Genomic DNA, 27,167 nt, shown 5'->3' on the forward strand with positions numbered 1-27,167 from the left:
GAAGGCCAGTATTGTACTGGGAACCTGGGAAACAAAGAGAGTGAAGACAGGACTCTGCTCTCAAGAAGCTTATGGTCTAGTCCGGGAGCAGGAGGTAAAAACTGGGACTGGCTCATACTGGCTTGTGACAGCCACTATTGGTTAGCCTCCCGGGAATTTGTAAGCCTGTTCACGTTACCTTAGTAGTTTCAAATCAGCCATGATTGGAGCATTTGTAACGAGGAAGTGGCCAGTGCACCAAACTTCCACACCCCTTCTTTTACCCAGTTAGTGGTTCAGTATTTCCTGGGCACCACTGTGGGGTGCACGAAGAACCAGAGGATCTCAGGACACCTACCTCTGCCAGCATAGTAAGGATTTCCAGTAAAGAGACACTGGATGCCTAGCTGGGACCCACCCTGCAGAGTGGCTCCAGGATTCTGGTAGGGGTGGGGTGGGCACTTTGCTGCAGGCGTAGGCAGGACCCACTCTAGCATCTAGCGAGAGCCCCTGGGGCTGGGGAAGGGGCCTTTTTGCTGCTGGGGTTCAGCCAGGGCCTTCTGCCAGGAGGCCCCAGCCCTGCCCCACCAACGCAAGGCAGAGAGTGCCCTTCCCCTTCTGGAGTCCTTCCTGCTCGCATGCTAACTTCTTGTAATGTCACTTCCTCTTCAAAGTATCAATTTGTAGGGGCACCTGGGCGGCTCAGTCCGTTAAGCATCCGACTTGATTTTGGCTCAGGTCATGATCTCACGTTTGAGACTGAGCCCCATGAGAGACTCTGCACTGGGTCTGGGCGTGGAGCCTCATTAAGATTCGTTCTCTCTTTCTTTCTCTGTCTCTGTGCCTCCCCCTGCCCATGCACTCTTGTCCCCCCTGGTCTCTCGCTCTACAAAACAAAACAAAACAAAACAGAAACAAAAACTCATTGCCCAATCCCCCAACTTCTGTATATATTTTGATGTTTACTCTGTATGGAAAATTTTCAAGAGCTTTTTGGAGGAAAACTCAAGTACTAATTGTGCTCCAAAGTTTTTGACTTTTTTGTTTAGGGAGACAAGTACTGGAGAAGCTGTCTAGAAAGTGTGGGGAGGTGTTTGGGAGGTATTTCTGCAGAGGTGGGGCTCAATGGCCCTTGTTTTCCAAGCCTCCAGGGCTGTGTTCTTTCTCACCAGGGAAATCCCTACAGGGTATGTGTCCAGTGAGTTGCTACAGAGGACTCCAACACATGTGCCCCAGAACCAGTGGAAGTCTCTCTGGGAATAAGAAGTGTCTGAAGAAAACGCCATCCCCTGCAAAATATGACTAAGTTCCACATGAGTAATTAACTGGAGGCGAATAAAAGGAAGCACTTAAAAAGGGTCAACACAATTGCTAGTTTCATTTTTTTGTTTTTTTACTTGAAAACGTGTTTTAACCATCAAATTTTGGCAATTACAAACCTGTACACTGTTGGGTTGTTTTTCTGTGGTTTTTGTTTTTGGCCGTCTTTTTGTTGTTGCTGATGTTTGTTTTTCTTTCTTTCTTTCTTCTTCTTCTTTTTTTTTTAATTTTTTTTTTTTTTTTAGAAAAAGAACACAAGACTGAATACTGCCAACAGCAATATATGCAGAAACAATCCATTTCCGTAAGGGACAAGATTCACTTGAAGTGCTAGCTTCCCCCCTTTGCATAAGGTTTGGTATGTGATGTGTGCAAGTTCAGGGGAGTGCGCGTGTGTGTATGTAAAGAAATGACATACTTCATCTGAATTTGAAATGACGTAAAAATCAGGTATTTAGTAACTGGGCAAAACACATTTGTTTTAAAAAATGTCAATTACAAACATCTTCTTGGAAACAGAGAAAGTTAAATGAAAACAGTAGAACCAAAGAAAGGTTACAGTACATTTTGAAATGATTAAAAAACATCATTTGCAAATCTAAAATCCTGTGTGTGTGTGTGTGTGTATGTGTGTGTGGTTATCTCAAAAGTGGCAGACCAACAGCATGGGTGACTTAGAATTATATTCGACCCCCCGAAATTAAAGCATCCTGATAGGCATCAAATACAGTATCTACAAAAGCCTGGAAAATTGAAACCATTATATACAATTTTATAAACATTTGAAACACCAAAACATACATCTTTTACAAACCAGCCTGTTTGTAACAGGTAAATTTACAAGACAATCTCTCTGATACAGTGCTTAAAAAGAACTGCTTCCATTTCCTGAACATGTTTGTCACCTCCCCAAATGCAGTAGTATGGGCTCAGAGTTGTTACGTGGTAGCAATTCAGGTATTTGTTTGCCGGAAGGGTGCTGCGGTCCATACCAATGGGTCCCAACACGCTTCGAATGACTGTACGATTCTCCAGTGCATCTCCAACACTGGAAGAGACTAATTATGGCCTTTGTGTATTATTACATACTTGTAATTATTGCTTTTCATTATTATATAAGGAAAGAAAATCTTACTCTTTTCCTACCTCTTAGCCAGCTGGCTAACTAGTAACTGATGCCAAATCCACAAATGGTGACTCTAAACCCTAGAATTACGCAGCCAGAAGCTTAAAGCCATTGTGGATTTCCACCAGAATAATGTGCAGTTGAAGGTCGCGGGACAAAAACCAGCATAAACACGTAACCGCCTTCTCACAGACCACACAAAATGAGGACTCTGGAGTAGGGCCTCTTCGAACCTCCATTTCTCATGGTGTGAAACTAGGAACACGAAACATAAAAGCCTAACCACGTTAGCAGTATCCGTGCACTGGGAGGGCAGAAGTGGGGAAAACCCAGACAATTACCTGGACAGCCCCTGCAAAACGAACGCTACATCTTCCTGAATTCGTTCCCAGGGAGGTGAGTTCTGCATCTTGTGCGATTCACTGTGGTGATCTCTTTTCTCAAGTCCCCTGACTTTGATTACGTAGACACGGCATTAGTAGGGGCAGTGGGTGGGGTGGGGGTGGGAAGAAGTAGGAGTTGGCCAGTGGTATAGATCTTTTACTGGCTTTTTCCCAGTCTGCGCTGGTGACTCCCAAGGGCGGCTCCAGACACGTTCCAGGAATGCATCATAAATTCCCTTTCCAGGCCTTCAAACTGATTGTCTGACGGGGTAAACCTCAAATGCATAGACTTGACCTGCTCTTACTGCTACTACTGGGTCTTCGACAATGGCATTTCACGAATGGGCAGGACGTGAGTAAACGGAAAGCTGGCACGGTATGGAACTCAGCAGCAAAATACTTGCAGAAGAAAGCAAATGAACACGCACATTACTCATCTTTTACAGCCCCATCGCTTCTGCTATGACAATGCTATGACATTAGCTGCTTTCAACCTAACCAGAATGTGTGCCATACAGGTAAAGTGCCTACAACAGGCTATGGAAAATGGCTTCTAGGAGGTAGCACATACATGTTAGAAAAAAGGGAAAGACATTTCCTGGCTTACATATTTTCCATGTGGTTCATCATGGTGGAGGGGGCAGGAACAAACATCAGGACTGGTAGGGGGGAAGAAAAAAGAAAAACAAAAATGCATCCAGTAGGTAACATTATAATCAAAGTTTCACTATAATTGATGCCTGGTCTGAGCTCCATTCTGTAATTATCATTCCAGCTTCACTTTAGAAAACATTCATTTGGTAAAAGCAGCATTTTGATAAATGTCCAAAGAAAAGTGTGAATTCTGTAACTGCATCCTTCCTAGGGGGGCTGCAAGCAAGCAGGAGATCCTAAGGCTTCCATGAACTCTCTTTTCTAGCGTATTCCAAAGCAGGATTGTGGGAGGTCAACAGAAGCAGGCAGATACCATATCCCAGGAAGGTTAGTGGTGAGCAGTGTTCTATAGAAAGCATCTTGGCAGAATGATGCGTTCTAGTCCCTGTTCAGCTACTTAACTTCCTGCGTGAGCTCGGTCAAGTCTCGTCGCCTCTCCAGCCATGTTTCCTCTTTTATAAAACAAGGGGGTTAGGCAAGCGGATTTTAAGGACCCTTCCAGCTCTTTGAATCAGCAGTCACCCCACCTAATTCCACATTGGCCTAACTACAAACCATTTTGTAACCTACAGGGAAATCCAGTTATCCCCAAAGGGAAAAGATGCCATGTGTTTAAAGGTAATGAATCACAACATAACACATGCTCGTCTGGTATACATTTAGCTGCAGAGAATCAGGGGAAGATATGCTGAAGAAAGAGGTATTTTATATAGGCCAGAGCAAAGAGTGGGCACAATTTTCTTGGGTGACTTCACGACTGCATTAAGATCTATTTACTCCTTCATTACCGTGTCAGTCAGGCATTCTCCCTGGAGGAGATGCTGGGTAAGCAGTAGTGAGCCGTCGGCATTAATGTCGCTGTAATGTTTCCTGGGGGCAAGAAATGAATTGTTGGTTTTACTTTGATGGTTTTTATGTCATTGCGTTATTAACAGTGTAGCGGTGATTCTATTCTAGACCATTAGTTCATCGTTTTCTCCGTGATTCTTGCAAATGTGCTTCTTCTATAAGAAAAATACCAAAGGCTTTATTCTCCAAAGCAGCCTCAGTGAAATTCATTTATTTCAAGACCACAGTGCGGATAATGCTTCCACGAGTAGGTCTGACCAAGAGATGGGAAGAGGAGAAAAGCCGAGGAATCTGTGAGGTGTCTCATGTACTCAGGAAGCTTGGGAATGGAAAGGAATTTTTTTTTTTTTTTTTTTTTTACAACGAACTTCAGCAACACTGACTCCTACTAAACACAACTGAAGCAACTAAAGATGTGTCTGAGTGGATGATACACGGATTCAGGACAGTACAATTGACACACCAATGCCATATGTCACCAGAAACTGTGGACACAGAGATTTGCTCATGAAGCAGCTAGTGCAAATGTGCATTTATTTACCACGGCCACTGTGCACGTGGCCATAATCCGATTGAAGCGAAAGAGGAAAGTCCGTCAACTTGGTAACTTTAAGCTTCGAGTACTGGGTTATTCTATTTCTGGTGGAATGATTCTCCTGTCAATTTTGGAAACTCATATGGCTCAAGCCCACGTGTCAGAAGAGAGGAGAACCCCAGGGTGTGATCAAGCATTACACATTTTTCAAATAAGAGTTTAGTTCTGGAAAATGATAACAAAATATTATTCGTTAAAAAGCACAGTTTTGTTTTAAGTTAATATAAATGGCGGTGCCAAAATAAAGTTAACTGAACCAGAGCAAAATATGGCATTTTGCGTTTCTCTGACATTGTAGAGATTGGAGAAACTGAAAGACCTGCCTTGCTGGCAGGGTGTTCAACACGATCTGTATCCTAAACTCTTCACGTCAGCTTTCCTCAAGAGCAGCCTTATTGAGTGCAAGCACATATTTGTACATAGGCCCAGACACACGCACTATTATAATTTGTACACAAGAGCTAATCTACTTTCTCCTTTTCCAAACGTAATTGCATTTATAGTGAGGATGCTACCAATTTAGGATAACACTTAGATTTTTGTCTACATTAGCAAGAATTGTGATTATCCAGCTGAAAACTTTGAAAGGATGTTTCCCTTTTTCCTCCTGAATTTGAATTCTGCTTAAACCTCTGAATACCTCTCATTCTAGAGAACAATGCGCTAAAGTACACCTTTTGTTTGTTTTTTTGTCTTTTGTTTTTTCTTTTTCTTCCCTGATTCTCAGAACAAAGGCCAATGTCTGCAGCAATATTAAAATTGTAGCGAGAGCCAGGAATATTTCTGGAAAACACAAAACAGATAATCACATTCTTTCTAATGTGTGAACACTGTTAACCTTCTCCCCAACCCACAAAAGCGAGCCCACATATCCTCATATTTCCCTCCACTGATACCCTTCTCAAAGATCATAAAGCCCAACTATATTATATTGGATGCTTAACACAAACAAACAAAAATAACTAAGCATACAAACCATATTACCCAAACCTAATTTTATAGCTGAAAATTGGACAGCTTATTAAAGAAAAATAGAGTTGATTTTAAAGGCTTCAGCCCATTTTCTTGTCTGTTTTTTTTATTTATTTAATATTTGTTTCTCTTTTCTTTTGCCTAAGAGACTAACTTTTCTGACCATCATAACTACTGTTTTAACCCCCCACCCCCCATTGGCTCAAAATTACATGCAACAATGCCTCTTTCTGCTTGCCAGTCGTTAATACTGCCGGCTCTGCCGTAACCCTTTCCAGGTCCCAAATACTGCACAAAGCCATACAAGATAGGCTGTATAACCCAACGGGTGGAGTTGATTCGCCCTGTAGAAACTCGGTGCCCGGTCTTGGCTGTGAACGCAGGTACCTACTGCAAGGCTCTCCATCACCCCCAAGAAACAATCGGAGCCTTTCTTTCTGCCCAGCTGGAGTGGAGCTTGCCCATGACAGCAGGACTTGTGAAGAAGTTCCCAGCGGCAAACAATGTGTTTCTTTCCGGCTGCAGGCCGTGGAGACGCGAGCCCGGCCAGCCTCCTTCCACGGTTCAGCCACAGACAGGGCTATGGCGCCCCGCCGCCGTCTACACCTGGGTCTGGTGCTGAGTCTCCATAAAAGGAATGTGCAGGCTGGCGAGGCTGAGCTCGCCCACGCTCTCGTAGTCACTCATGGCTGCTTCGGAATCATCGAAGCCGCAGCTGGCCGACACATCCGAGGACGAGGTGCCTCTGGAATTGTGCAAGGATAGAGACACGCTGTCTGCTGGGCCGGCCGTCTCTGCGCCCTGGTTCATGCTCACGGCAAAAGTACTGAATTCACAGGCCGCAGGCGGGCCCACCAAATCCGTGTCGTTGGGGAATGGGTGGGGAGGGAGATACTGGCTGGGGTGGAACTGAGGCCGTCTCCTGCAGTCCGGGCTCAGGGTGCTGGCCAGTGAGACGGGCTGGGAAGGGGGCAGGGCCTCGTACTGGTCTGGGAAATCCTCTGGTAGGGGAGGGGGCAGCTGGTCCTGATTCAGGAACTCCTCTTCATGGGGGGGTGGGTACTCGCTGTCGATGTCATAGCCGCCCAGGTAGTAATCGCTCTCCAACTCCCGAGTGCTGCCCTGGTGTGCAGACCCTCCCTCCTGGTTCTCATAGTTGGGCACTTCCTCTATGTCCGACAGGCGGGCCCCGGGCATCCAGTCAGAGGTGTCCCAGTGGTAGGCTGTGGGACAAAAGCGGTGACAGTTAATTTCCTCCAGTCTGGAGCCGGGGCAGGGCTCGGAAAGGAGCAGAGGGGGGACCTGACATGCAATTGACATCCAAGAGACCCTGAGATGCCGGGGGTCAAGTGCATGCTCCTTACAAGGGTTCTATGAGGGACCAGCCATGCTCTGGCCCTGGGACAATGAGGGGATGGCGACTGTAAGAGATGGTGCCTGGTTTTGCAAGGCCTCACACTCAGCCATGCCAGAAGGGACGGCCAGCCAGGGCATGCTGAGGAAACATAGTTCCAGCACCCCCTCCCTCTATTCCCTCTTCCTTTCCACACGCTAAATGCAGAGCGAGGCTGGCAGCATGCTCCCAGAGGGAGGGGTACATGGGCCATACTGTGGTCCACAGAAGGCAGGGAGATGCACTGCACATCGATGAACCGCACGCGCAGTGGGGAGGCTGGGGGTGGGATGCTGGAGGGGCTTTCACCTCCCGATGCCAAGCACACAAGACACCTGGAACATGCAAAATTCAGATCAAAGAAACACAGGAAAGACGGAGGCAAAGGGACACAGTAAGAACAAACTTGGCAATTCAAAAGGCATTAAGTAAATGTGATGCTGGGGTCATGGCAGAGTCACCTCGGTTGTAGTTTTGTCCTTGATCCATGACAGACACTGTTTAAATACAAAGTAAGAGATAAACCTGGTAATCCAAGCCATGTGAAGAGGGTAAAACAGAACATCTTAGATGACTTAAAAAAAAAACACGCTCCTGTTTCTCCTCATTGTTATTTAGGAAACAAAAAGATAAATCCCATCTATACCTGGCCCCAATTGTATTAAGTCACTGATAAAAGTTACCTGATTGAAACCAATCCCTCTAGGATTATAGCTTTGAATGATACCTTAAGTATTTCCAGCTCATAATAGGTGCTCACTGGATACATGTTGAATATAAGAAGGAATTTAGTAGCAATCTGGATTCCAGATGATTGGGTGCTCTTCTCTTAGAAGGGATTTTATTTAAAAAAAAAAAAAAAAAAGACTACCCCAACTATTTAAAAACTTATGAACTAGATTTTTTTTCCTTCAAAATTGTAAAATTCACTCCAATCTCTAAAGAAACATCCGGTGTCCCCTCAGTTACCAGCTGATTAAAATCACCCCTAGATCCAAGTAACAAGGAAGCCCTATTTCCAAAAGGATAACTCTACACAAAGAAATGCTATTGAAGAAAAAAGTAAATACCTTCATTCTCTATAGTGTCAACTACATTGTTGACAAGCTGAATGACAGTCACAATGGATGCTTGTGGCCAGGAAAAGAAGATGGGGGGAAGGGAAGGACAGTTTCAGGTTAGTCACGTATTTCAGATGTAAGTGAACTTCTCTTCACAACAATGGCAACAACAAAGACGTGGCATGCAAACACCCAAAGGCTCCCCAGTCCATCCATTAGGCAGTGCTCCAGCGGACACTTTTATCTGGGAGTCCTGGGGCTACTTGGAACACAAGGGAAACAGCAGCAAATCCGGGGCTAGTCCTTTGAAAGGCATGATCGGCAGGGATTGCTGGATCACAAATTCACACCCCATGGCCCAGTGAAATCAATCTAGGAAGGCAGTGGCTCGGCAAGCTCATGCTAATTTCTCATTAATAACTCCCAAAGGCTCTCCAGGGAGGACCTCTCTATTCCCACGGATAATTATTTGTTGGTCAGCCATGCTGCTCCAAACCAAATGCCAGTGATGGAGGACAACCTTTGCAGGATTGAAGGCTTCACACTCTACATGATGCCACTGATAGCCTAGAACAACCCAGAGCCCAGCTTCTACCAGTGGAGCATGAACAGAAGTCAGTGTCTGGCCTCCAAAATAGATAGAATCTGGGAAGGGGAATTCTGTGATCTGCACGGGTTGATTTAGCACCTGACGGCAGCAGCCCGTGGAGAGGTGATCCTGCTTAAAATTAACTTGTTGACAATTCCTAACACCACACCCTTTAGTATGGACCAACCCAGAATGTTAAGCAGGAAAGGCCAAATGTGTGAGCTTAAGGGAACACATAGCAGAGCCCGTGAGCATAGTCAACCAGGTATCATGTTGGAGCTCTTCCTGGAGTTTGGAAACTGTATGTTCTTGGGTGCTTCTCTCTAAAATGCAAACCAGGGGCCCCTGGGTTTGGTTAAGCGTCTGATTTTGGCTCAGGTCATTACCTCACGGTTCATGTGCCGACAGCTCAGAGCCTGGAGCCTGCTTTGGATTCTGTGTGTCTCTCTCTCTCTCTGCCCCTCCCCAACTCATGCTCTGTCCCTTTCTCAAAAATAAATAAACATTTAAAAAATGCAAACCAGCAATAACTTATCTTCTGGTTGGGATGAGGGAAAGAGTAAGCATAAAGGCAAACAGATGTGGAGGCGTGCCCTTAACTTTCTGAAGATGGTCAGAAGAGATCCACTGTTCTATGGTTTGTTATCCCAGCAGTTACATACACTAGGCTTCTGCACCTCTAAGGAGTGCTGGGTATTAGAGTGGAAGACATTTGGGGATGAGGGTGATGGAAGTAGACTATTTTACTTCTAAGATTGCTTCTATAGCCTTGGAGCTCACCTGTTCCTATATTTACCTGCGTGGGAGGGCGGGTAAACACTATGTTGTTTTCATCTTGTACTTCTGGGTACAAAATACCCAGCATAGGGTGCAGCACATAAGAGAAACTCAGCATGGGTTTATGAGTTGTATGATTACATTAATTAATAAATATTACATTTTTGCCAATTGCTTATTTACGGGAAAATGAAGTGAGGTGTAGGCTACGGTAATGCTAACTGTCTCTGAGGATGACCATTTGAAATTGTTCTTGATTCACCGCTATATAGTGAGCTCTCACTGCCTTTTGACCATTTCTGCTTCATCTCCTGGCCCGGAGAGGCCAAGCCATCCTCCAAAGCTGGTTCCTCATCTCAGAAAACCCAGTGGTACCCTCTCTGTGAATGTAAGTTCACAACAGGTAGTGGTAGCAGCTCTGGAGTGTCAGTGAGGTCCAGGCACCACATGGAATTTTGTGCAACATATTGGTTGTATTGGGTGTATGTGCATTTTTCTAAGGAGCTGGTCCGTAGTCACAGTATTCACAAATACTCCAAAGACCCATGACCCTAGATGATTATCAGGAGAATTCAAGTGAAATAGGATGCCACTTCCATGGAATGAGGGTGTGTGGGAAGGAGGTCTTACTCCTAATTTCTCATGATGGGGAATTTGGATATACAGTGAAGAGTGAAGAGATCACCAGTAGTAAAATTAAAAAAAAAAAAAAGTCACAGTTTTCTAGAGAGTGTCATCTGGGATGAGGTGGCTCCATTATGAAAAAAAAAGTCAGAGGATGCATTATCAGAGGTCAGGGAATTTTGTCACCCTCTGATATGGACCCCTGGCCTGCCCACAGCTGCAGCTCAATAGGTCCTCCCTCAGCAATGACCTCTAACAGCGGGGTCAACCAAAACGCTGATGAACGCGCTCACGAGTCCATGATCGGGTCACCACTGACCGCCCACACAGAAGGCAGAACCCACCTAGGGGAACACATCTACAGACTGCTTACCATTGTCGTCGCCAGAATCTGACTGGAAGGAGCTGAGAGACTGAACTTCAGAGTTGCTGCCTTTATTACTGCCTGCAAAGCAGGTCACTTCTCCCGGATCATCAACCCCTTTGTCTTTGCGGACAGCCGGAGAGAAAGCAGAAATGACACTGGTTACCTTGTGCGTATTTCTGGCCTTCCCACCCCCAGAGTTCACTTCTCAGAGCTCTTTCATTTGCTTCGAGAAAATAATTTAGCTCCACAATAGAAAACTGATTGTGCCACTGGGGGCAAAGGTCTGTCAATCAAGTGATTTACATTATGGATTCGGAACCCTTAACCCGTGGTAAATGAGCTTGCAAAGAGCTGACAGCTGAAAGTGGCTGTTCCCTCCTCAAAGTGAGGCGACTAAGTGAAGAGTTGAAGGCAGGATGAAGTGGCTGTGTTGCTCTTTGCCATTCAGAGTTAATTTAAATCATTTACATGAACCGACGTGGTGTCAACACCAGGTTAAATGAGATTACTTATAAAATAGGGGTATAAATATTTTATAGGCAAGAATGCCATTCCATTCATCCAAACTTCCATCTCTGGGGAGCAAGTGGCTTTCTCAGCTTCGCCTCCTAGAGGGCAGCGTCACATCGGTTTTGGGAATGACGGTGGTTCTGCACTGTGTGTGGTAGAGGGGCAGCCAGCAGTGTGGACATGCTCTTATCTACACACTTCCTCCTTTTGGCTATGCAAAGACAGCCTGAACAACACACACACACACACACACACACACACACACACACTACAGGGCTATTTTCTTATTTGATGGACTAAAGGAAGCAATAAAAACAACCCATATTTTGAAGTTGTCAAGTAAAAAATGAATTAGTCGCCTAGAGATTGTCTCGCTGGCTAACCCTGCCTTGCTTAACAAAGAAGGGAATCTACTCAATAAAAACACAACAATACTTCGGGGGGAAATGTGAGTTTTGGCCTGAGGTAGATTCTGTAAATAAAGCTGTCACGTTATGAAGCGAGTGGAGGAAAAATGGTCACCAGGAAAACCTTCAAATCATCGCGTAACACGATGGGAAGAAGAGACGGTGACTTGTGATTGAGGGAGCAGTTGTCCCTCTTTGTGAGTGCAGAAATCACTGTTTCTTCCACAAACGGTGATGTCAGTATCGGGCACTGGGGCTCCACACCTGCTGTCAGACGCTGAAGCCACAGCAGAACGATGAGGTGGATAAACAGCTGATGTGAGTGGAGAGAGACGCCTGAGAGAATCTGCCTCCCAACAGCCACACCACAAAAACATACGAAGGTGTGCCTCAGAAAAGCACAGAGTGAGGCCCTTCAGCTTAACCCCGGACACTAGGAAGGAAACAACAAATGATCCACCCTGGTGAATGCCGTGTATGTAACTTCTTTCTCCACTTCCTTTATTCAACCTCCTCTTTCTTCATTGTTAAATTAAAAAAGAGCCTTTCTAATAGCTGGTGGATTGGTGAGGTTTTCTTAAAGACTAACTCTACAGATCATTTGACAGGGAATGACTAAAATCCAAGGGCAATGACTGACAATATAGGAGTGTCTCACAGAGAGGCAGAATCAGCAGATAGTGTGGTTGGGGCAGCCCTAAAAAGAACAGAAGCCCCCTCCTCGATCATCAGGAGTCTCTCTCCCTCTTTCCTGCGAAAGCTCCCAGGAGCGGTATTGGTAAGAGCACAGGCTGTGTGTCCGGATGCGCCAGGTCCTAGTCCTCACCCCTCTTTTTATTAGCTCCTTGTCCTCAAGCTGCTCATTTCACCCCTCCGCTCCTTCCCCTGGGTGCCCATGTGGGCATGTGTGAGGCTTTAAGGAGACCCAATATACATTGATGGTGGCATGGGCTGCCTCTGTCTTCTCAACAAATCTTTGTCCTTAACGTCTGCATTCTGGATTCTGTCCTGATGACTTGCTGAAATATCTTCTGATGTCTAAGAATCTTCCAGGTGTCAGGTACAGTTTCAAGGCTGTGTTTTCAATTGTGTTTTCAAGGCTGTGTCTTTCCTGATGGTTTCACAGTACTCAACCCTGCTAACCTTATTGATGGTCTTGGCTTCCACACAGCTGCCCTGTCGTCTTCTTCTGCTCTCTTTTCTGTCCCTTCCTGGCCTCTCCCTTCTGTCACCTCCCACACGTAGGCATCTCCAAATTCTTTTGGAGGTCCATTTTGACCATCCTTTCTTTGTTCTTGTTCCCTCAGCGAGTTCACCCCTCCTAGAGATTCAACCACCCTGCATGCAGATGATGTCCAAACTTTCATCTCTAGCCTCACCTTTCTCCTGAATAACACAGCCAGACACCTGTCAGGTAACCCTCATGTGCCCTTTATACTCATCAAGCTGCTTCCTGCTTCTGGAAGGCCCTCTCCAATAGTTTCCTACCCAAATCTTACTTATGCTTGAAGACACAGCAGAAATTCCCCCTTTCTCTACAAAGATGCCCTTACCTCTGGGGCTGCATATGCTCTCCAGCTCCATTTGAAAGCAGCCTCCCCTGTACCCTCTACCCCAACATGCATCATAGTACTAAACCCCCAGCCTTTGGAAATTCCTACTCCCGGGGCATCTCTGCTGCTGAAATATACGGCCATTTGGCCTGATGAAAAGTCATAGGTTACAACAGAGCTTGCGTTAGCTTCATCCTGACCGGTGTTAGGGCAGGGGAAACAATCACCATCGCTCAATTAGATGTTCACAGAAGCTAGCTAACTGATCTCTGTTTTCTTTCCTCTTTGGTCCTTCTTAGTCTGGTCTCCATGGATCAGCCAGAGCCATCTTTTAAAAATGTAAGTTCGATCATGTCACTCACCTGCTTAAAGACCTGCACTGATGTTGCCATTAAAATGCATTCGCTTTCCCTTGTTGCTCACCAATCCCCAACTACCTTGATCTCCTCTCTGTTCTTCAACATGTCAAGGTCTTTCCCACCACAGGGGCTTTGCACCTGTGGCTCTTTCCTTTGGCTACAATACTGCTGCATGAGGCCTAAAGGAGAGGGAAATACCACTATCTGGAGCGGACTTTTCCTGCCTTGCGGTTCACCCTCTTGTTTCATGGACCGTGCATTCCAGCCGAACAGAACGGTTTGCTTGTCTTCTCATTGTCTGGGTCCCTCCACCTTTCCCCGGACCTTTAATGTACCATGGTCCATTTCAAATATCCCTCTGTTCCTCTCAAGTCTTCACCCTAAGCTGAGAAATAGTCTCTTCTTCTGACCTGGAGGAACACGCTTTCTGTTTATCACTTAGGTCATTACACAGCTTGCATTACCAACAACGGTGTGCCATTATGAGTAGAGCATGGGTTTTAGAGCTGACAGCTCTGGGCTGGCCCACCCGCTCTGCTGCCTCTTGCTAGCTGTGTGACCTTGGGGACCTTATGCATGCTCTCCGAGCCTCATTTTCCCCATCTGTAAATGTGGTAAGAACCAGATCAGTTTTTCTGAACAGTCAATGCCAGGACACGTCACAACGGGTGCTCTGTGCAGGCGGGTTCTCTCTCCTTTCCCTGCTTTCCTTCCACAGTGCCAGACCACAGCTTCCCCAGTGACCCTAGAGGGATGAACAGACACACTATGGCTTCCTACTCACTGTCGGTTCCTGCGTCCCAGCCATTCTTGCGGATGGAATCGCAGTCGGAGCGGCAGGGCGACACGGCGGGGAGGTTGGGGGCCACGCTGCACACGACCACACCGCGCCTGGCGGTCAGGATGCGCGGCGACTCAGGATGGAACGTGGTCATCTCCTGGTGCTCGCCGCCCAGCCCGTCCACGATCTTATCCAGGTTGCTCCTGGAGTCGCTCTGGAAGCACGGCGTGTAGGCCATGGGGCGCACGGGCACCTGCGGGGGCCCCACCTCCTGGTAGATGTTGCGGCCGTCCCCGCCGCCCCGCAGGTTGCGGAACGGGATGCCGTTGCTCTTGTTGAGCAGGGCGGCTGTGGCGGGGTCCTGCACCAGCGTGATGTTGTTGCGCGAGTAGTTCTTGCGGAAGACCTTCTTGCGGAAGACGATGAAGAGGATGACCAGGATGAAGATGACGAAGAGGACCACCGCGATGCCGATGAGCTCCTCCTTGCCCACGTACGAGTGGCCGGCCTGGATGTTGGGCACGACCACGGGGCGCAGCCCGCAGTACTGGCCCACGTAGCCCGGCGTGCAGTTGCAGACGAAGGAGCCGAACACGTTGACGCAGGCGCCCCCGTTCTCACACTCCTCCCGCTCGCATTCGTCCACGTCCTCCTCACACCTTGGGAGGAAACACAGAGTCCTTCTCAGACAGCAAGGCGCGCGCCTCCATTCCCAACCGCCTTCCTTATCAGAAAGCACAGAGCGCAAAGGGCACGTGGAGCGTGACAAAAACAGAGTGAGGGTGTGCGAGTGCGTGGGAGGTGGCTGGGCACCTCTGTGTGTGTGTGTGTGGGGGGGTGACCTGAGTTGTCATGGGAAGTTAAGGGATTTCTCCCAAGGGGATGGCTCCCAGACCCTAGCCAGATGGGAGCAGGGCAAAGACTGGTGGGGGTGGGGGAGAGGAGAGAAGGAGCAGAAAGAAAGAACAGATGCTGTTGGAGAGGTACTGGTTTTCAAATCCTCGGGGCCAGGTGCGTTTCAGAATTTAAATTTTTGCAGTCTTAGAAACGTCATACAGTACATGGCTTTCATGCTCTGGCAGATACCCGCCCTACTGCTGGAACCATGGCGCTGGCACGGGACCCATAACCAAATACGCCAGTGTTTCCACAATAAAACATACGGATATTCATTCTCAGTGAGAGAAATAAAGACTAGAAATAGTCTCAGAGCAGTTTTGGCTGGTTTTGCCACCAGATTAGTTTGCCACTAATTTATCCTTAACCCTTTTATTTCTTTGAGCTTTTGGGATTGTAGAGTTGCAGAGAAGGAGGAGTGAACCTATATACCTTATGTAGAGTTTCCCAAGAGGAAGAAATCTTTGGTTCTGACATGTTCCTTCAACAGTTAGTGTAATTTTTGGTCTCTCTGGGAACTGTGTGTGTGTGTGTGTGTGTGTGTGTGCACCCACACATAGGTGCATTAGAGGGCGTGGGCAAAATAGGGAGTAGGTGGGTAGGTACAGGGCTACATATCTATGTATTTTACAGATTCTGTGCTTACGATAAAGGTTAATGCTAATATAGATTATCAGGAAAGAATGATTAAAACATTCTAATGAAAAACAATTAAATCAATTTTATTCTCTTTAAAGCAATCCACGACTCACTTCAAGTATAATTACAAGGCAAAAACATCTGAGTCTTACTCTTTCTTAGTTTAACATTATGTGAGAACATGGACCTTCTTTCTCCTTCTTCATTTTTCTCTGCTTCAGCAATTGATCTGATGTGTTCATTTAAAAGGCACGATCACTTATATCTTTGGTAATCCACCTTTTAAAATGTAGTCAAACGTCCCTAATTTGAACAGATTGAGGCCAGGTCATTTGGAAATTAGAATCACAGAGTATTTAAAAATAAATGCAGCTTTATTACTTTAAATTACATCCAACGATTCAAAGTCAGCTAAGTATTTCCTGGTAAAGTCCTCGGGAGATTTGCTTTAATGAATACATAAGACTGATCTGTAATTAGAATATCACTTGCTTGAGATTACATATATATACTTCTCAAACGATCAAGGATGGTTGGAAGTGGCATTTTACTAAGAGCTTAAACCATTCCCTTTCCATTTGGCTAACACTTTAATTTCCCTCATTTCTTGGGGGGGAAAAAAGGTATGCAAAGGAGAGGTATGTTTTAGTTTCTCAGAATGGTCATAAAACGTTAGGCAGTAGAGTCCAGTTAATGACTTTTGGGGACACGGGTAAGCATGTCTGCCTCAGAATGATACTGGAATTATTAGGGGTCATGGATGATTCCCTTTAAAAGAATTGTTTTCCTAATTAGAGAACACACGGCAATTATGTAAAAATTTGCAAATATAGGTAAGTATAAGGTAAAAAATGTAAATTACCAGTAACTCCATTACCCAGAGATAATCCCAGTTAAGATTTAAGCCATTTGTAAGCACTCTTTTCGTAGAGATATTAACCCTTTGCCTGGCCTGCTCGTGGTAAATCTTTTATCCCAGTTAGTTGTTTACTGTTTTGCTTTCTTGGGGACAAGAAGCGGCAGGGAGAAAGACTGTTGCACAATCTCACTTACGTGACTCCAGTGAGCCCAGCTTTGCAATTGCAGATGAAAGCGTTCCCTATTGGGTCGCAGGAGCCTCCATTCTGGCAGGGGTTTGGGAAGCAGGCTGTGATCTCAGACTCACAGTTTCTCCCGGTGAACTGTGAGAGACAGGTACACTGATAGCCTAGGGAGACAAAGGACCTCATGAACCACAGATGCCACTGGCAGTGCTCAGAGTGCAGGGACTCGGCCACGATGCGCCCTCCTACTTCCTCCTAAACCAAATCTTTGGCATGGCCCAGGTTCCAAAGATGATTGTCAAATTGGTTACTTTTTAAAAGTTTATTTATTTTTGAAATTGAGAGGAAGAGACAGAGAGAGGCTGAGAGAGAGGGAGGCAGAGAATCCCAAGAAGGCTTCGTGCTGTCAGCACAGAGCCTGATGCGAGACTCGAACTCACGAACTGTAAGATCATGACCTGCGCTGAAATCAAGAGTCAGATGCTTAACCCACTAAGCCACCCTGGCACCCCTCAAATTGTTATTTTGAACTTGGGACACATTTGCCACAAAAATGCCAAGTAACGGTTTGGATCCCCCACTAGTTAATTGCACCGAATTAACCACATACCTAAATGCTAGCGAGAATGGTAAGAGACACCCAAGATTCCAAGAGCAGAGACCAAGACAGGACGAAGATGCTTTGCCCAGCACACGACTACATAAAAGGCAGGATGTTTCCAGGGAGGAGAAGTCTACCATAGATACAATGCTGGTTCGTTTCTGGAAGACCTCTCTCACCCCCATGCCCTTTCTCCTTGGCTGAACACTTGCAATCCACCCCACTCCCCCACCTGGAGAGGAGAGCACAGGTAAAACGATATATAGCAACTTAAATATATAGCAACTGAGCCTCAGTTTGACATACGCACAGGGAGATGGAAGAATCCCAGCCTTTACCCAGCTCCCATATTTGGATCCCGATTTTCACATCTTTGCCAACTTTCTCCACTCCTGAACCCATCATGAGGAAAGAGATAGTAATATCCCTACTGCAAAGAATATCAAATATCAGAGTAGATAAGATTCTAAGAGGGCAATGGCATTATTTACCTCTCAGAGATAGAAGGGATGAATAATTAGTAAGGACTTTCTTTCTCCCTACTTACATTTTAAATTCCTTTTTTTTTTTTTTAAATTAAAGCTATATATCCACATAGTAAAGAGTCAGTTCTACAAGTTCTGTTTTGTACAACAGCAGCTCCGCATCCCAGTGAACAGAAAAGTGGACCTTTGAACAACATGAATTTGAACTTCGAAGGTTCACTTATGTGTGAATCTTTTGCAGTTCGGTACTGTGAATTTATTTTCTTCAGGAACTTAATACCATTTTCTTTTCTCTAGCTTACTTTATTGTAAGAATGCAGGATATAATACATATAACATACATATTACGTGTTAATCAACTGTTTATGTTATCGGTAAGGCTTCTGGTCAACAGTAGGCTATTAGGAGTTAAGTTTTGGGAGTCAAAAGGTATACCCAGATTTTCAATTGTGTGGGGGTTTGGCGCCCCTCACCCCATTTTCTTCAATGGTCAACTGTACTTATCGTTAATTCAACACCAAACTCTTCATGGACTAGGTCTTTCTGTGTTATCTCTGTTTCACTGGTGTTCTATATTTTCATCTCCTGGAGAAGTCTTTCCTCAAGGTCTGACTGGCTTCATCCTGAATAGTGCCCCCTCGTCCTGCTGTGGGGCTGCTGTCATGGGAACGCCCTCTGCTGGGCTGGAGCTAGTGTTTGTGGTATCACCTGTTTTCCTAATTTCTTGGCAGACTCTATTTCGTCAGGACACATTCCACAGTAGCTTCCCGAGAAAGGGTTTACAGGAGGTCAATGTTGTGAGACCCTGCATAGCTGAATCCTACATTACTACTCCACTCTTTCCCCTCTCTGGTAGGCAGGCAGCGTACAAAATTCTGAGTAATTGCCTCCATGTGGCCTTTGAGAAATCCCAGGCCCTTTCGGTTCCTGAAGTTTGTACATGGCCTGGTTTCTTTTCCTCTCCGACAACGTGGAGGTTCTTCCCTTGGCCCCCAGCTTTCTGAGATTGCACAATGATATACTTTAGTATGGGTTTATTTCAACCAACACTGGGCACTTTGGGAAGTCCTGTTCTTTAACTTTGGGGACATTTCTTTCATCATTTCACTGATGATTTATTTTCCTTTGTTTTCCTTGTTCTGTCTTTATGGAAGTTTTATGGTTTGGATCTCAGATCTCCTGAATCTTCCTCTAATTATTTTTCTTATGTTACATCTCTGTGGGTTTTTGCTGTATTTTCTGAGAGATTCTCATCTTCTGAAACAACTTCTGAGATTTTCATTTATGCTGTCGTTTTCCAAGGGCTTTTTTTTTGTTGTTGTTGTTCACTGAGGTTTTGTGTGTGTGTTTCTGTTTTTTAAACAAGAGCATCCTGCTTCTGTTTTGTGGTTATAATATCTTCTCTTATCTCTCTGAGGATATTAATATATTTATGAAGTTTTCTTCCTGCATAGTTGTCTCCAAGTTCTTTTTTTCTGTTTCTTTGTTTTGGTCTCTGTGATGGTAAATTTTATGTGTCAACTTGACTAGGCTATGGTGCCCAAATGTTGGGCAAACACCATCTATGATGATGCTCTGAGGGTATCTGTGGATGTGATTAACACAATCAGCTGACTTTAAGTAAAGCAGATTACCCTTACTCATTCAGTTGATGACCTTAAGAAGGAGGAATTCTGCATCAAGACTGCAGCATAGAAATTTTGCCTGAGTTTCCAGCCTGCTGGCCTGCTCTTTGATTTCAAATTCTAGACTGCAAAATCAACTCTTACATGATTTTCCAGGCTGCTGGCCTGCCCTTTAAATATCAGACTTGCCAGTCCCACAATTGTATGAATCAATTCCTTAAAACCTATCTATTATCCATCCATCCATCCATCCATCCATCCTACCTATTCTGTTTTTCTGGAGAAGCTTGATACATTCCGTATCTTCCAAATTAGAGGATTTTCTATCTTGTCCAGCAATCCTTCCTTATCAGCTCAGATTGCAGAGGGGAGTGGTAGGAAACCAGAAATCTGATGGGAAGCTCTGAGCACATGAATGGGGTTTGTCAACTGTGATACTGCATTAGTACCATTGGTTTGGGGAATTTCACCAGTAATGACCCTTATCACCTGCTCAGAGGGAGAGTGAAGGCCTGGTTTCTCACATTCAGGGGACTGGGTGGTGGTAGAGGAGGGCTGATTGTGGGTCTCAGCATCCAATGAACACATCAGATTTACTTTTACCTCCCTGTCCCCCAAGTGCCGGCTGCTTGGCGTCTTCTCACCCCTGCATTTCACCATCACCTGTGGGCTCTGCCAGGATGTGGGGGGGAGTGGTTTTGTGGCCATGCAGAGAGATTGGGAATCTGGGGCTCTGACTGCCTCTTGAACTCACTTTTCAACAATTCTTATTTTAAGCCCTTCTCCCTATCCCTTCCCCTTTTAGAAGTGGCTGCCTCCAATTCCTGAGCCTTTTGGGGATTCAGTTCCCAGATCCCCTTTTATTGGTCAGCATTTGAGCTTCTCAGAACTTCATTTCCTAGGGGTCCTGGGTGCTCAGTCAATTAAGTGGCCGACTCTTGATTTCGGCTCAGGTCATGATCTCACAGTTTCTGAGTTCTAGCCCCGCATCAGGCTCTGTGCTCACAGCGCAGAGCCTGCTTCAGATGCTCTGTCTCCCTCTCTCTGCCCCTCCCCTACTCACACGCATGCTCTCTCTCTCAAAAATAAATGCTGAAAAAAAGAAAACAAAGCTTCACTTCCCTCTTCCTTACCACCTCTCTGTTTGCCTCTCACCCTCAAAGCTTGTGTTGGTGTTGTCTCCTTCTCAGGTCCCCTCCCTCCTCCAGCTTATGGCTTATTAAAATGCCTTTACACAGGGGCTCCTGGGTGGCTCAGTTGGTTAAGTGTCCGACTTTGGCTCAGGTCCCTATGTCACAGTTTGTGAGTTTGAGCCCCATGTCAGGCTCTGTGCTGACAGCTCAGAGCCTGGAACCTGCTTCGGATTCTGTTTCCCTCTCTCTCTGTCCCTCCCCCACTCATGCTCTGTCTCTCTCTCAAAATAAATAAACAGTAAATTAAAAAATGCCTTTACTCATGTGGTAGTGGTGTTGTGACAGCAAGCTGCCGCCATTACTGGGAAGTAATAAGGCTTTCCTCATTGCTAAGATCTTTTGTAAATGCTGTAAATAACCATTCTCACTCTTATTTGAAGGGTTCTTGGGCTCATCTCTGCTCCCCAGTGACTGATGTTGGGATGTTATAGATTGATTTCTCTTTTTTTAAGTTTATTTATTTATTTTAGTAATCTCTACATCCAACGTGGGCTTGAACTCATGACCCCAGAGATCAAGAGTCACATGCTCTTCCTACTGAGCCAGCCAGATGCCCCAATAGATTGATTTCTATTGGTTTAAGACAGTCAAACATCGATAGATTGAAAGAGTGTACGTGCTCATTTATGTTTACTCAACCCACACTACAGAGAGGTCTCATGTACAGCAGAACATTAGGATCGTGTGGGTGTTCGCAGGTTCCGAGAAAGAAAGACTCATCTTCAGGAGGCAGGTGCAGGAGGCAAGAGAGAAATCTTTCCATTCACAAGAGGAGGACTGAGTAGTCTCACCAAGAAACACAAAGGGCCAGAGATGGAGGCTCAGAGAGACACAAATACTCTTGAATGCTATACCAGTGAAACATCAGGGAATGGCCTCTTAAGGAAAGACCACTATTGTGTCCAAAGGCAGCCGGCCTGATGTCTGTGGACAGGATGTAGTAGTCTGAGGTATGATTGAGCTACATTATGCTGACTTGGAAGCTGTTTTCTTTCCACTTTGGGAAGCCACTCGCCTTAATGGAATTGAATAGGCTTGATGAAAGCGGCGAGAACTGGGAAAAATGCTTCTTCGTGTCACCTGGCTAGTCCTTGGCCAGAACAGCATGCTGCTTAGAGGTAGAGGCACTTGTGAGGCTGAGTTAGATTCCTTCCTTGACTAAAGGGAGGGGCGACACAACCACAGGATAGGACTCGAAAGCACATCGATGACGAGGTGGGAGGGAAGCCAGGAAGGGGAATCTAAGGCAAGGTAGGTCACTGCAGGTAAAACTCCTCCCTCTCCAGCTTCTATTTGGCAAGCTCCTGACAATTTCCCAAATAAAGCCATAGCAGAGGCAGTTGGCAGGCGGCAGGGGAGGCACAAAGAGGGAGTGTCTGGGAATAAGGGACATTTGAATTACTATCATGGAAACTGGATTCTAACTAAGGTCATGGGTTTGATTTCTTTGATTTGATGTCTCAGTGCCTTGGAAAATCAGAATTTAAAATGAGGCAATACCTCTAGTGCACTATTTTACTCCCACACATTTCCTTCTGCATTTTGTCATTTTCATTATCTTTTGTGGGATATCTAGTGCTACTGGATGCAGCCGCCAGCCTGACTGATTAACCTATTCACTGACTGAATGCCTAAGCCATAGGCAGTGGTGTGCCGGAGCCAGCTCAAAGGGATGTGAGAACAGACCGTAAAATATTCGGGAATTTGGCAGGCCACTCATTAAACCACCGGTAGCCTGACATCAGCCGTGGTGGGAGTATTTACATCACAGAAATCAACAGACACTGCAAATCAGGGCTTTTATTTTTAGAGAGCTGATTACCGGCACACCCTGGAATAAGGACCGTGGCAGTCCCCGCGGAGACAGACAGAAATACACCATGTATAAACAGAGACAAGTACAAAACTACCTTGCGAGTAGGCACAGGGTGTGAGGGGAGCACAGAGTGGGGACGCTGGATGTAGGCTGGAGGAAACCATGCCCGACTGAGGAGCTCTGTGTGACATCTGAGAAAACTTGCTACCCATTTGGAAGAAGAGGATGAAGATGATGATGGCGGCAGCTAAGACTCGTACGAAACTCTGTGCCAGGGACAGTTCTAGGCACTCTCTGTGTATTCACGCACACGTTCTGAAAACAAGCTTACGTCAAAGGTGCGATTGTTATTTCTGTTTTCTAGATGAGGAAACTGGGCTTCAGAGAAGCTGATTAGATGAGGAAACTAGGGTTCAAAGAAGCTGATGGCTTATTCGCGGTCCCTAAGCTCCACACCTAAGCTGTTCAGTATCGTCCTGAATTGCATTTTTAACAATTGTGCTTCATGACACACTCTCTCTGGATCTTCTGTTTATCAAAAGCAGAGGGAAGCTGTCTAGGACCTGCTCTCACGATCTCAAACCCCCGGGGCAAAGGAGGTAGAGAACGTTTGGAAAAATATTGCTTTTACAACTTGAAATTTGCAGCTTTTATGTTGACACGATGAGAGGGAAAAGCAATTGGACTTTATTTTAAGGTGGTCAGATTTTTGTTTTAATGAAAGACGAATGAGGGGTGCCTGGCCGGCTCAGTTGGTTCAGCATCCAACTCTTGATTTCGGCTCAGGTCGTGATCTCACAGTTCATGGGATTGAGCCCCATGTGGGGCTCTATGTCAACAGCACAGAGTCTGCCTGGGAGTCTCTTTCTCTCCCTCTCTCTCTGCCCCTCCCCCGCTTCCACTCTCTCAAAATAAATAAACATTTAAAAAAAAAAGAAAGAAGAGTGATATCTATTGTTAGATAGACAACAAAAGAGGCTTGTTGATCAATGTAACCTGTTATCACAAGGTTTTATTTCTCATCTCATTATCCTGGTCTAGGCCCTATTATTAATAATTTTATAATATCAATACCCCTGCCATAGTGATACGATAGTGGTTTAAATCACCCTCAGTCACTTTATGAAGGGCCACGATAACCCTATGAAGGAAAAATAAGCAGCTCCATTAACATTTCAACGCCATGAGGGTGCTGGAGAGGTTAGTGGCTTGTTCAAGTACATATAGCTGGTAAGTGATAGAGTTTTAGCCTAAGTCCAGGCTTTCAGATCCTCAAGTACATCTGTAAGACGGTATTGGCACTGAAGCTTGACAGTGAGCAGGAACTTATCACTTGCTAGGAATGAGGAGGGGCTTGGGGTTAGTCCCCACAACTCGCCAGGCAGCTAAGGAGATACAGATGATGGACAACATCAGACCCTCCTCTGGGAGCCAAATAATCATTAAATAGTAAAATAGTGTCATAATAAAGTTAGTGCTCTTCCCAAGATTGCCGTCTGTTGGTATAAAACACAAATCAAGGAAACAGATTTTCAAGAGATAGCCAGGCATTCTCTGACCACAAATAATATTGTAACACTTTGTAGATGTAAAAGAAAAATACAGTGCAGTGGATAACATCCCAGTGTTATTAAAAAGAGTACTTTTTTTTTTTCTGGGTCGGGGGAGAATTGTCACATAAGGAAATCATTAGCAAGAACGATAGCTTATTACGCACTAGGAAAAATGCTAAGGACAGTCAATGCATTATGTCATTTAATTCTTGATAACAACCCTACCCTGTAAGTACTATTATTATAGTTATTTTATAAATGAGGGAACTAAGATGGTTTACTCAAAGTTACATAGTCAATAATTGGCAGGCACCACTTAAAACCAGTTCCCAGATTTAAAAAAAAGACAATCATATTCTCAGCATCGAGATGCATGTTAAAAAGAAAAAAAGATAATGTGATCGCTTCTCTCCCCCCAATCCTGGCAAAAGGAGAAGTGTATTTTTAAGCTTTGCCTCAAAGCTGCGCTCTTGTTTACAATCCTTCCAGCTACAGCAGATGCAGATGGCTTTGAAATGTGCACCCGGACAAACTTAACATGCCCCCTCCTTCCCTTGCGCAAAGAACACTGCAAAACCTATTAAATGCAAAAAATAGAAACGGTTTAAGCAATTATAGAGTAAGTTTGGGCTGTGTAGGCAAATAATCAAGATCATTTCTATCTCACTCCTTTGACTTATTAGTCGTTTTCCAACCCGATTCATCCAGGTAATGGCCTCAACCCTCGGCCCTCTTCTCTAGTGTTGGTGACACGATTCTGATCGGGTTTGGCTGCCTCGATAAGGAAACATCTGCCTGGTGCACAAAGGTGGAAGTAATGACAAACGTGAGCTGGCCTTTGGGATCTGAAGTCGGCATCAACCACTATGCTTGCTGGATTACGGATTTCGTTTAGAAACTCCAAGAGCTCCCAGGATCTGGGGAGGCAGCTGTGAGGTGGCAGTGAGGCCCTGCGTCCTTTTAAGTTCTGGCTGTTACCCACCAGCGGGGTATGATCATAGCCGAGCCGCCTGGCCTCCAGGAACCTCCCTATTTTTATCTGATAATTGAACCTCACTAATCCCCACTTCATAGAGGATGATAAGGCTTTTGGATTCATCAACCACAATGTAGCACACAAACATTAGGTGCTTCATTGTTGTCATTATTGTAATTACTATGGATTCTGAAATCAGCTTCATTTCTGTGTCACCCATCCACCAAACAACTGAAAGCCATGGGAATTTCTTACTCTGACTTTTAGGCTGAATACTGGGAAATCCTGAAACTTCTAGTCTGTGTGAATCTCAAGAAGTATTGAGAAGACTGGTGGACGCATTACCACATGAGATGCTAATCATAAGCAGGGTGAGCCCTGTTGCAGATCATGGCCTCTGTCGGGACTTTGCCATCTCAACTTATAGTTACCTGACTTTTCTCTTTCTCTTTTACGTAATGGCCTTTGAAGGGGAGACCTGTAACTTTTCCCAGGAAAGCTTGCTCACATCTCATACACTGTATATTGGGCTGAGCCTCTAACATTTTCTTTGAGGATCTGGAAACATGCAGTGTGTTAACAACATTAGGCACCCAGTAAATTCTCACCTTCCAGCATGTTCTTTTGTGTTTGCCCATAACCTGACTGTTTCAGGGTTTTGATGGTATTTTTTTCCTTTTTATCAGTATCTACATTATTAATGTTGTTACCATAAGGTTTTTTTTCCAAAGTACCAAAAAAAGGTACCTCAGTATTTAGAAGACAGTCACCAAGAAAAAAAAATTTTTTCCCCATCAGCTGCAAAGCTCAGTCAAATTATGCCCACAATAGGGGTGCCTGGCTGGCTCAGTTGCCAGAGCACGTGACTCTTGCTCTCAAGGTTGTGAGTTTGAGCCTCACATTGGGTGCAGAAATTACTTAAAAATAAAATCTTTAGAAAAGATTTATCCAGCATATTCACTGGGAGTCTGGCTTCTCCCTTGTCTGTCCTGCTCTGCTCAGTGGGCCAGTGGGTTGAGCACATCCAGGAACCCTGTTCAATTCCCTTAAGCCAGCTGTGTGGCCACACAAGTGGAATCCATTGGTCACAGAGACCAATGGGACCCCAGAATTTACTTAAGGTTTGAAGGCCTGAGTTTATCTAGACCCTTACAAGTTAAGGACACAAAATACTCAGTAAGACACCACCCAAAAGATCTTGGGCAGCTTTACTGCTGAAAACACTTCTATGGCCAACTCTTGACAACATCCAAGAACTTGTCGCTTGCAACTTTTTTAGAGGGAGTAGACACTATCACTTTTCTCTTCAAAGGGGAGTACAGGGTAACATCAAACTCCTGACTATCTGGGGAGCAAAATTCAATCTTTACACTAAAGCAATGATAACAAATGCAGGCTGTGTACCTGACATTCGATTCCTAAACATCCAATGTCTGCTTAACTCTTCTGGAATTCACTAACTCACATTCCTGCAAATACAGAGTTATTGGGATTCCCAAATGTCAGTCATTCTCAAACTCAGATGTGCATAGAAGTACCTCGGAGTCTTGTTAAACACAGAGATGTCTGAATTCTACCCTTGCAGATTCTGAGATTCTGATTTGTAGATTTGTGTATGTGTGTGTGTGTGTGTGTATGTGTGTGTGTGTGTGTGTGTGTTTTCCCCCCAAAACTTTCACTGAGAAACTTTTCCTGGTAGTATGTTTAGGAACTTGTGAATATGATTCAGTGATCTAGCAGAAGGCTCCTCTGACATGGGCAACAAATGATGGAGGCAAGTACAGAAATTCTCCTTTTCCCTTAACAATCAAGAGACTCTTCTATAACAAGGTTTCATTTTAATAAGGTCCTTAGGTGATACAGATGCATCTCAGGGTTTGAGAACGACTATATATGATACGTGCAAACAAAAAAGAGCAGTTCAGAGACAGAGAAAGATATCAGTACATCACCTAGAGATCTTGTTAAAATACAGATTTTGATTCAGTGGGTTTGGGCTGGGATCAGAGACACTACACTTGTAACATCTGTAGTGATGCC

At 45.1% G+C, this 27,167-nt stretch overlaps 1 protein-coding gene across 3 annotated transcripts in view; it reads right to left on the minus strand.

Annotated features, from left to right (window-relative positions):
• Nucleotides 1-1,487: 1,487 nt before the first annotated feature.
• Nucleotides 1,488-27,167, minus strand: part of FAT3 (FAT atypical cadherin 3) — a 669,639-nt gene continuing 643,959 nt past the window's right edge. For 2 of the 3 annotated variants that reach the window (XM_043579957.1, XM_043579960.1), the window contains 6 exons: nucleotides 16,889-17,042; nucleotides 14,303-14,958; nucleotides 10,696-10,809; nucleotides 8,342-8,401; nucleotides 7,733-7,768; nucleotides 1,488-7,101 (listed from right to left, as the gene is read on the minus strand). In XM_043579957.1, coding sequence (XP_043435892.1) covers nucleotides 6,479-7,101; nucleotides 7,733-7,768; nucleotides 8,342-8,401; nucleotides 10,696-10,809; nucleotides 14,303-14,958; nucleotides 16,889-17,042 — 1,643 coding nt within the window. In that variant the 3' untranslated portion in view covers nucleotides 1,488-6,478. The remainder of the gene's footprint in view (nucleotides 7,102-7,732; nucleotides 7,769-8,341; nucleotides 8,402-10,695; nucleotides 10,810-14,302; nucleotides 14,959-16,888; nucleotides 17,043-27,167) is intronic. The other variant, XM_043579958.1, reaches the window with a different exon arrangement.

This window comes from Prionailurus bengalensis, chromosome D1 (assembly GCF_016509475.1).
Source record: "Prionailurus bengalensis isolate Pbe53 chromosome D1, Fcat_Pben_1.1_paternal_pri, whole genome shotgun sequence".
NCBI classification, from domain to species: domain Eukaryota; kingdom Metazoa; phylum Chordata; class Mammalia; order Carnivora; family Felidae; genus Prionailurus; species Prionailurus bengalensis.